Source organism: Amblyraja radiata, chromosome 29 (assembly GCF_010909765.2).
Source record: "Amblyraja radiata isolate CabotCenter1 chromosome 29, sAmbRad1.1.pri, whole genome shotgun sequence".
Classification (NCBI taxonomy): domain Eukaryota; kingdom Metazoa; phylum Chordata; class Chondrichthyes; order Rajiformes; family Rajidae; genus Amblyraja; species Amblyraja radiata.
Window position 1 is genome coordinate 1,199,305 of NC_045984.1, and position 11,378 is coordinate 1,210,682.

General features: G+C 42.8%; 1 protein-coding gene across 2 annotated transcripts; it reads right to left on the reverse strand.

The window, feature by feature from the left end:
* Positions 1 to 5,739: 5,739 nt before the first annotated feature.
* Positions 5,740 to 10,316, reverse strand: LOC116989746 (histone H2A-like). Of its 2 annotated transcripts, XM_033047342.1 has the most exons (2): positions 9,953 to 10,316; positions 5,740 to 5,777 (listed from the first exon to the last, which is right to left on the reverse strand). In XM_033047342.1, exons 1-2 carry the CDS (start codon positions 10,314 to 10,316, stop codon positions 5,740 to 5,742), a joined length of 402 nt encoding a protein of 133 aa, XP_032903233.1. The 2 variants fall into 2 exon arrangements, with proteins under 2 accessions (XP_032903233.1, XP_032903232.1); XM_033047341.1 differs by lacking the exon at positions 5,740 to 5,777 and having other exon boundaries at positions 9,904 to 10,316.
* Between the last annotated feature and the right edge of the window lie 1,062 nt (positions 10,317 to 11,378).

The following is an 11,378-nucleotide window of genomic DNA, read 5'->3' on the forward strand; positions in this document are numbered from 1 at the left end:
TATCCTTTAAAGCTGAGAGCTCAGTGATACAGGGACTGGAATGACGGAGCCGGCTCTGGGAGCGGCTTTTAAAGCGTTCGTGAAGCCGGCCCACAGCCTTTAAATGGCTGGAAATGAGCAGTCATTCACAGTGTTCCTGCACTACGATAGGCTGCAGGTATGTCAGCCACAGCTGACAGGACCGCAGCTATTCGCAACATGTTAATGATTTAGATGAAGGAATGAAAAGTAACATTAGCAAATTTGCAGATGACACAAAGCTGGTGAACTGTGAAGAGGATGCTATGAGGATGCAGGGCGACTTGGATAGGTTGGGTGAGTGGGAAGATGCATGGCAGATGCAGTATAATGTGGATACATGTGAGATTATCCACTTTAGTGGCAAGAACACGAGGCAGATTATCATCAGAATGGCAGGTAGACACAAAATGCTGGAGTAACTCAGCGGGTCAAACAGCATCTCTGGAGCAAAGGAATGGGTGACGTTTCGGGTCGAGACCCTTCTTCTGTATGGTGTCACTAGAATCTTTGATCAGAAGCATGATCTTTGATCAGAAGGTCCGAGGCCGATAGGAGGAATATTATCTGTGATCAAATACAGAGATTTGATACTGGCAGGGAAATATTATTTAGCTTAGTTTAGTTTAGTTTATTGTCACGTGTACGCAGTGATGGAAATGGATTTTAGGAACTAGGGGTATTCTAAGGTCCGTGAGGCTAAGTTTTGGAAGGAAGGGAGGGGGGGGGTATTTTTATGTGCGGTCATACCCATGTAAGAGTACAAGAATGCACAACTTGTTTATCGTGTATTTATAATATAGTTTATTGTGTATTATATGTCATAGCTGCTTTCTTGCATCTCTCTCTCGCAGACGGACGAAAGCAATGATGATAGAGTGGAATCGATGACATTTTGGGTCGAGTCCCTTCTTCAGACTGACAGTCAAGCGAAAGGGAAACAGGAGATATAGGCATATCTTCCATTCATTTGTCCTTAGTACCGTCTGTATCTCTTGTTCCTCTTTCCCCTGAAGAAGGGTCTCGACCCAAAATGTCATCTATTGCACTCTATGATCGTTGCTTTCGTCCGTCTGTCCGCGCGTTCACTCGCCCTTGGATTAAGTAGCGCAGGATAAAGCTGTGAATTCACGCCATTCCCCTCCTATTCCCAATCTGACCTTTCTGGCCGGGGCCTCCTCCATTGTCAGAGTGAGGCCCAGCGAAAATTGGAGGAACATCACCTCACATTTCACTTGGGTAGCTTACACCCCAGCGGTATGAACATTGACTTCTCTAACTTCAAATAGCCCTTACTTTCCCTGTCACTCCATCCCTTCCCCCTGTCCCAGTTCTCCCACCAGTCTTACTGTCTCCGACTGCATTCTATCTCTGTCCCACTCATCATTGACATCAGTATGTAAAAAGGGTCTCGACCCGAAACGTCACCCATTCCTTCTCTCCAGAGATGCTGCCTGTTCCGTTGAGTTATTCCAGCATTTTACATAGATACATAGAAAATAGGTGCAGGAGTAGGCCATTCAGCCCTTCGAGCCATTCAATGTGTCATGGCTGATCATCCACAATCAGTACCCCATTCCTGCTTTCTCCCTTGATTCCACTAGCTCTTAGAGCTCTATTTAACTATCTTTTGAATGCATCGAATGAGTCGGCCTCCACCACCTTCTGAGGCAGATAATTCCACAAATTCACAACACTCGGGGTGAAAAGGTTTTTCCTCATCTCAGTTCTAAATGGCCTATCCCGTATACTTAAACTGTGGTCCTTGGTTCTGGACTCCTCCAATATCGGGAACATGTTTCCTGCATCTAGCGTGTTCAATCCCTTAATAATTTTATGTTTCTATAAGATATCCTCTCATCCTTCTAAATTCCAGTGGGTACAAGCCCAGCCGTTCCATCCTTTCATCATATGACATTTCTGCCATCCCGGGAATTAACCTCGTGAACCTACGTTGCACTCCCTCAATAGCAAGAATGTCCTTCCTCAAATTAGGAGAGCAAAACTGCACACAATACTCCAGGTGTGGTCTCACCAGGGCCCTGTACAACTGCAGAAGGACCTCTTTGCTCCTATACTCAAATCATATTATTATGAAGACCAACATGCCATTAGTTTTCTTCACTGCCTGTTATTTTTTGCATGCTTACTTTCAGTAACTGATGTACAAGTACACCCAGGTCTCGTTGCACTTCCCCTTTTCCTAACCTGACACCATACAGAAGAAGGGTCACGACCCAAAACGTCACCTATTCCTTTGCTCCAGAGATGCTGCCTGACCCGCTGAGTTACTCCAGCATTTTGTGACTACCTGCCATTCAGATGATAATCTGCCTCGTGTTCTTGCCACTAAAGTGGATAACCTCACATTTATCCACATTATACTGCATCTGCCATGCATCTTCCCACTCACCCAACCTATCCAAGTCGCCCTGCATCCACATAGCATCCTCTTCACAGTTTACCAGCTTTGTGTCATCTGCAAATTTGCTAATGTTACTTTTAATTTCTTCGTCTAAATCATTAATATATATTGTGAATAGCTGTGGTCCCAGCACCGAGCCTTGAGGCACCCCACTAGTCACTACCTGCCATTCTGAAAGGGAACCATTAATTCCTACTCTTTGTTTCCTGTCTGCCAACCAATTTTCTATCCATGTTAATACCCAGAGGGTTTAAAGGCAGGGGTTTGGGTGCCATCTTTCTCTCGTGTGGACTTCCCTACAACCGGGAGGAACACAAATAAAGGTGCCTCTCAAAATACATGACTCCTTTCTTTCATTTCGAGACCTGCGCACCACAACCTTGTGATTTTGTTTTAAATGTTTGTTGTGGTTGTTGTTGCAGAAGCCTTTCTTTTCGAATTGATTTTCCTCATAGCCATTTTTTCTTTTCGAGACTAGTAGAATTTCAATATCCCGAACCTCACCCAAGATTTATTTTACTTTTGAAACAAATCAATGTATTTGAACGCAGTTGTCACGGTAAACAAAGTTTTAATATTTAATATGATTATTAAATGACAGAATTTGTTTCCGCCATGTTAAAGTTCTTCTGGTTCTCCTTCCAGTTGCAAAATGAAACCCAACACCTGCTGTGATTGGTGCAGGTGAACAAGGATTAATCAATTGTAATTGCCGATTTGCCATCCTTCATTTGCATACGGCTGCCAATGTCAGAGAGTCTATTTGAGTGTTGTTGCATTAATAAAGAATTATAAAAAATCTCCAAATTTAGGTAACTTCGAACATCCTCCTCCTCTTTCTACACCACACTCTCTCTTCCATCCACCGCTCATACAAAGCCAATTAACCTACAAACAACCAAAGAGGAAACCGAAGATCTCAAAGAAAACCCACATGGAGAGAACGTACAAACTGCACAGACAGAACCTGTAGTCGAGATCGAATCCTGGTCTCTGACGCTGCAAGCTCTGTGAGACAGCAACTCTACCACTGCCCCCACACCTTCTTCTTTAATCTCTAGTCTTTGTTCCAACTATCTGCCCTTCAGACACACCCCACCCTCTAGCTTGTGACCAGCTATTACCTGCCATGCTTTATTCTGCCTCTTCCTCTCATCAGACTGAAGAAGGATTCCTCCCCAAAACGTCACCTATCCATGTTCTCCAGAGATACTGTCTGTCCTACCTATAAATCATAATTTTATGTACTACTGAGTTATGCCAGCACCTTGAGTCCTTTTTAATAAAGTGGGCTAGGGGAAAACCGGTAGTTGACTTGTAGAGGATCTTCTTTCGATTCCTTTCATTCTCTGAATGTCTGATATTCATCATTCTATTCAACGATAATCATTCATATTCATTGATATTCATAAAATCCCGCCAGATCAAACAACCTAGATTAAATACAACTAAATTAAGGATTTTATCATCACCATCTACTCCTTAGTCACTGCTCGCTCAGTGAGACAGAATGGCTTGGGGGCGAGGGGGCTCTTAGAAGAGCCTTTGTTTGTTTTCGGGAGAAATGGGGGAGTTTAAACTTTAAACTTTAAACCGTTTTGGCCGCCTCCTCCATGGAGAGGCGACTTTTTCCAGGTCGCCTCTCCCGTGGCCTAACAGCAAGGATCGGCGCGGCCTTTCCCGGAGACGCGCCCGGGGCTTCAGCGGTGGGCGCAGCGTGGGCTCTCGGCGTAGAGCGGGTGAGCCCTCGCTGGGGCTCGCTGGAGGGGAGCGCTCCGTTTCGCTGGCCCGGGGCAGCCAGCAGCCTGAAGCCGCGCGCGGTCTGCACAGCTCCAGCTGGCACGGCGTCTACAGCCATGGAGGAGCGTATCAGTAGACAGGGATTGGTTGGTTCGCCGGTCGAGGTGGGGGATGGGGGTGTAGAGTGACTGGACATCCATGGTGAAGATGAGGGAATGGAGGCCTAGAAAACTGAGTCAACGAAGAGCGCGTGAGTTGTCTTGAACATAGGTAGGGAGGGATTTAACCGGGGGGATAGGATGGAGTTGAGATATGTGGAAATAAGTTCTGTAGGACAGGAACAGGCAGAAACAATGGGTCTGCCAGGACAGTCAGGTTTGTGGATTTTGGGGAGAAGGTAAAATCGGGCCGTGCGGGGCTGGGGAACTATGAGGTTGGGGGCTTGGGAGGGCAGGGAGCCGGAGTTGATGAAGTCAGTGATGGTGCTAGAGATAGTGGTCTGTGGGGTCCAAGAGACTCAATAATAAACTGAAATAAGTATTAATACTTGGTTCCGTTATTTCTGCGTTGTTTTAAACTCAGACCATCATCCCATGATGTTCCAACATGCACAATCCCAATGTCTCTCTGACCATAGGTGGGATGCTGTGCTATTGGAGCATCTAAACTGTTGTCATCGGCATCCGTTAACCTCATTGGTTGAAATGTGGTAATTACACAACTTTCTGATTGGCTGTTACTCTGCAGCATTCATGAATATTTAGATCCATCTATGCAAATGAGATGTCCGGTGACTCGACAGTTGTCCGTTGGCAATTTCAATTTTCAAACCTACACAAGAAACTGGCAATTTCAAATATGTAATTAAATGACCTTAAAATATCCGAAGAACTGTTTTGTTGGTAAATTTCACTATGAATATTTGATTGACTAGGAAAATATTTCTGATATCCTGTGAACTAAATTTAGAATTGTATTTTTCAACAATTCTGAATACATTGCCTACTCCAGAAGGTTCTTAATTCATTTTAGACCATGGGCCGAGCATCGAAAAAGCATCTAGAATTTAACTTTCGTGACCCATGTCTGGTAACTACCTGAAATTTGGCACAGATTTAGATAAAGTATCATTAAGAAGGAATTTGTAACTAGTCAGTGCCAAAAGTTGCAGATTAATTCATTAAATTAATTAGAACATTTATTAGAAAAAGTAACAGCGCCCTACAGAAAATAGACTATATAATCATTTATTTTCCCAATCTTTTGGTTTAGATTCCATAGGTGGGTTTGGCATTGTGAGGTACAAAATCAATCACAAACTCTTTAGAGACAAGGTCAAGAAACAAGTTTTCCTTTATTACATTTCTGCACAGAAAAGGGTGTCTCTCCTCTATCATCCTCTAGGGACACACAGAAATGGAGATTGTATCTATCTTTTATACCTTTCTTCACTATTGTCACTACCTCATGTCTCCCCATCGAGCTTCGTCCAATCATAACATAAAGCCCACATTCCCACGAGAATGTCCAGGAACGTCTCGGAACATCTCCTGATGTCAAAGGCTTCTGCTGGAGTTTTTATCTTTGTTACTTTCTTTATCTAGAATTACCCTCTGTCCTGTATATTGTTACTTTATTCTACCAGCAGTCTGGCTTCTGCTGACAGCTTATTTCTTTCTAAGTTATATTTTTCAGAGTTCTAGTATAAATCAACCATCCCTATTAACCCTTCTCTCACAGCATGAATGGCTGGTTTACAAACAGAAACATTGCATTTTTATTTGTTTATATTAGTACGCGTGAGGTACGAAATAAATCACTACAATCTCACAATAATAATCATGTCTTGGACCGGTCTCCTTTTTGAAGAACATTGTTACTTTAGTACAGTTGGGCATTACTCAAAGGTGAACTCTTTCAAACGTAGACATGCATAGTAATCTGCTGTTCACTCTCTTGCAAAAACTAGATGACAACTTGCTGAAAGTTGACAGTAATCATCAATCATGCTGTCATGGTTTAGTATGGTGCACAATAATCATGTGAGGTTATTTGTATTATTGCAGTTAAAACCTCTTGCACTAGCCTCCTCGGAATCTCCCGTCACCATGATCCCTGTGTGCTCCCTACATAGCTAGCCTGAAACAAAGGATTGTGATCGATCAATAGGCATCCAACTCAATGTCAAACGTGCTTTGATTGGACAATTACTACTCAGAAAATTTGAGGGCTTTTCCATATTTAAAAAATATGTGCAGGTTTTTTTCTTGACGAGTTTCAGATATAATTTCTATAATATTTTTACACAACATGTTATAAATACAGGTAGATATGGGATGTGGGTCATGAAATGAAACGAAAAAGCACCTCAGCCCACGGTCTATTTCTGCATTTCTTTCTGTCACAAAATCTTGAAGAGTAACATTACTGTTCAATTATTTAGCTATTTCTTATTTGGATAAGGTCACCAACATTCAAACACATGGCTTTGCTGGCAAGGTTGCAAAAATTATTTATTTACAATCACCTTCTCCTTTTCAACTTTTGATTAGTTGTATCCACACTATGAAGTCACAAATAATGTCGAACCTTCTTGTAAATATTGGAAGTCCATGTGATGATAATGTTAGTCAAATCAAGTTTATTGTCAAGATACAGGCCCAAATAAAATGTTTGGCACCAGGATCACAGGCACATTGAACCATATAAACAAACATAAACATAAACATACATAAAGTGCACATGAAAAATCAGCAAAACAGAAACATGAAAAAAGTCTAATGTAAAAGCAAGGAATTGGAATACCATATGCAATTAAGGGTGGGACAGTGACAGAGTTGCTGCCTTACAGCGCCAGAGACTCGGGTGTGATCCTGACTATGGGTGCTGTCATAATGGAGTTTGTACGTTCACCCTGGGATCGCATGGTTTTTCTCTGGGTGCTTCAGTTTCCTACCACATTCTAAAGATGTACAGGTTTTGTAGGTTAATTGACTTTAATAAAATTGTCCCTATTGTGTACGATAGTGTGAGTGCACAAGTGATACAATAGAGACCACACGTGGTGTATTGAGTGCAGCTTTGGTCTCCAAACTTGAGGAAGGACATTCTTGCTATTGAGGGAGTGCAGCGTAGGTTCACGAGTTTAATTCCCGGGGATGGCGGGACTGTCATATGTTGATAGAATGGAACGGCTGGGCTTGTATATTCTGGAATTTAGAAGGATAAGAGGAGATCTTATTGAAACATATAAGATTATTAAAGGTTTGGACACGCTAAAGGCAGGAAACATGTTCCCAATGTTGGGGGAGTCCAGAACCAGGGGCCATAGTTTAATAATAAGTGGTAAGCCATTTAGAACGGAGATGAGGAAAAAACTTTTTAACACAGAGAGTTGTGAGTGTGTGGAATTCTCTGCCTCAGAGGTTGGTGGAGGCTGGTTCTCTGGATGCTTTCAAGAGAGAGTTAGATAGTGCTCTTATGGATAATAGAGTTAAGGGATATGGAGAGAAGGCAGGAACGGGGTACTAATTGTGGATAATCAGCCATGATCACATTGAATGGTGGTGCTGGCTCGAAGGGCCAAATGGCGTACTCCTGCACCCATTGTCTATTGATAACTGGTTGGGGCGGACTTGGTGGGCCGAAGAGCCTGTGTTCAGCATTGGATCTCTAACGTCTAAAGTCTAAAATAAGTGAGTGCTAATTAATAACAATGGTCAAAGTCTGGTCGTCATTGGATTGGAAAGAGGTTTTGAAGTAAAATTGCCAGGAAGACAAGTTGCTGTGTACATCACACCGCAACCCTGATGTTTGTCTTTACCACAACGCCCTGTGCCATAGGACACCAAACTGTGAAACATCCACACCTAGCTCGTCACTGCCCTGCCCAAGGACATTTGGCCCATTCGTGGCAAGTGCATCTGAATTTCTTCGGGTCTGATGATTCAAATGTAATTAACCCAAAGTATTTTTTTAACCACTGCAAAATGCATGAGGTGAGCCAGCTGCAATGTAGTGAAACCTAAACAGCTTTATCCCAAGTTCAGTGCCACATCATTTGATAGAAATGCGTCAGTTATCACACATATGCAATTAATCTGCAACCCCCATTTGTTTCTGCATAGATAGACACTTGCATCTGTTACCATTTCAATAAAGTACTGTATATTAAAGAAATACACTGAACAGTGAATTTGGTGTGTCAAAGTTGGCTCTAAGTGATTCAAATCCTTGCTCCACAATCACCAATGTTTATCAAAAAATCTACCATTTCAATTTTCACTGGTGCTACTGGCAGAGTTTAAGAGCTTGAAATGAGGAGCAACATTTAGCTATTTCATTATTTAGCTAATCTAACTAAATACGCAAGTGGAGGGATAAAGTTGTGATTGGCAGTTATTGCTTCCATCCTCTCCATTCCAGCATTTTCTGAATTATTTTCACTTTCAATTGCTAGTTTTTCTCGTTTGCTTTTTCAAAAAGCATCTATAATCTTTAATGAAAACTGCCCAGAAAATCATCAGCTGCCATCTGCCTTTCTTGGAAGACATCTCCAGCTCTCGGTGCTCTGTATAGCCAGGAAAATATTCAGACCCCTTCCATCCTGGACAGTTCCTGTTCAACCTCCTGCCCACTGGTAGGCGGTACAGGTGCGTCAAAATTCGGACAAACAGACTCAAGAACAGTTTCTTTCCCTGGGTCATTAGAACTCTAAATTCCTCAAATATCCACACATGAGAATGCTGTCATCCATTCCACTATAAAAAAGACCACTCAGCTAATATTTATTCTTTTTTAAAATTATTTTTAAGTGTTTATTAAATTTTAAAGTATAATATTCTCCCAGTGCAATGTGTCTACCTAGGTGTGATAATTATAATTTATCTACTATTTTAAGCAGTTAAATAACATATTGAATGTATTGGATGTGTTTTTGTCTTGTTTGAACGTGTTTTGGTTGCACTGATCAGTAGCTCTCCTAATTTCGTTGTATTTCTAAGTACAATGACAACGAAGGCTTATTATTATTATATTAGCAAAAACATCTCAAATAAAGAGTTAACAGAATACACGGTTGATTCCAGTGTCCAGTAGACCGCGCAGTAGCACGTGGCCTACGTTCGATCGTGTCCTCTGGTGCTGTGTGTGTGGACCAGTCTTGTGACCAAGTAAAACTACTGGTGCTCTAGTCTCCTTTAGTTTAGAGATACAGCGCGGAAATAGGACCATCGGCCCACCGAGTCCGCGCCGACCAGCGATCCCCGCACATTAACACTATCCTACACACACTAGGGACAGCTCACAATGATTCAAATCCAATTAACCTACAAACCTGTAAATCTTTGGTGTGGGAGGAAACCGAAGATTTCGGAGAAAACCGACGCGGTCACGGGAGAACGTACAAACTCCGTACGTAGACAGTAGGCAGCAACTCGACCGCTGCGCCCCTACCGTGCCATGTTCATATCAGAAAGACGCGTGGAGTTGTAGAAATGTTTAGTTTCTTTAAATTACCCCTATTGTATATGGAGTGGATGACATGATAAAACATGGACTACTGTGAACGGGTGATCGATGGTCGGCATACTCAGTGGACCACTTTCGTGCATGTTTTCATGATGTATTATCATCGAAACCAAACATATAACGATTAAAGCAAATATTACACCACGATAACACTTTCAGAATATATTTAGTGACTCTTAAGAGGCTTGTGTCAAATTAGGTTTGTTGATATCATTTAGATGTAAATTTTGCTGGGGTGGCCGGTTTTCTTGGGCAGCAGTACAGCCTGGATGTTGGGCAAAACCCCACCCTGGGCAATGGTGACCCCACCCAACAGCTTGTTGAGCTCCTCATCGTTGCGGACGGCGAGCTGTAGGTGGCGGGGGATGATCCTGGTCTTCTTGTTGTCGCGGGCCGCATTTCCCGCTAGTTCCAAAATCTCCGCTGTCAGGTACTCGAGCACCGCCGCTAAATAAACCGGAGCTCCAGCACCAATGCGCTCAGCATAGTGGCCCTTCCGCAACAGTCGATGGATTCGACCAACCGGGAATTGCAAACCAGATCGCGAAGAACGGGTCTTGGTTTTGGCGCGCCCTTTCCCTCCAGTTTTACCTCTTCCTGACATCTTCGCTTCAGAAACCGAAATGAACCCGAATCCGCGGTCGCAGCTTCTTTTATATCTTCGTCACTGACAGTAAATCGAGCGGCTTTTCATTGGTCAATGGATTCCGCCTTTGTTTACCATTGGCCTTCCTTAGCGAAGTAAAATAGAAAAGTTCGAAAATTTTGGCGAATTAAAATCGAGATTTTAGCTATCCCTAATTAGCATATGGTATCAACTAGAGAATTTGACTTTCTCGTGGACGCCACCTGACCCGCTGGTTATTTGTAACGCTATCTATTTTTATTTTAGGATCCGTTGTTTAATGGACCATCGTGGAACTGTAAGTGTACAATTGATTTCGATAATAATAACAATAATCTATTGTAGTTCAGTGCTGATTTGAGGTTGTAGTGATTAATAGCCTGATGGCTGTGGAGAAGAAGCTGTTCCTGAACCTGAACGCTGGTCAAAGCGGACGCGGTGGGCCAAAGGGCCTGTTTCCGCGCTGTATCTCTGTAAGAAATAAAAGCAAGGATTAGCCATCTAAGTTCACACCACCATCAGTAAGATTATTGTTGATCCTGCACCTCAACACCTTATTCCCACATTCTCCATTATCCTTCATCCTTTTCGTATTTGAAAAACAATACCTCTCCTTTCAAGGACTCGACTTCCACCATCTCACGCGATCAAGAATTCCAAGATTCCCAGCCCTTGAGTGAAGAAACTGCTCCTTGTCTCATTACTAAATATCATTACCCATATTCTGAGACTTTGGCCCTCTTCTAGATCACCAGACCAGCCGCAATCTCCGCCCACGAGTCCAATCTAAACAGAGATAGACACAACATGCTGGAGTAACTCAGTGAGTCAGGCAGCATCTCTGGAGAAAAGGAATCGGTGACGTTGCAGGTCGGAAGCCTTCTTCAGACTGCGTTCTTGACTGTGCACACCGGGTTGATTGCATTTGTCGAAACAGGGCGGACCACGTAAAGGTTGCAATCTCCCACCCCGCGTTCTGACACCAAAGAGCAAAATGTCCAACGTAGATACAATAATAAATATATCGCCATTTGCATTAGT

Excerpts from the sequence above, each read along its gene's own strand:
- LOC116989746 (XM_033047342.1), bottom strand. The coding sequence starts at position 10,316 with ATGTCAGGAAGAGGTAAAACTGGAGGGAAAGGGCGCGCCAAAACCAAG. Across the intron at positions 5,778-9,952 it reads ACTGCTGCCCAAGAAAACCG|AAAGTAACAAAGATAAAAAC; the intron begins GCCACCCCAGCA and ends TTCTAGATAAAG.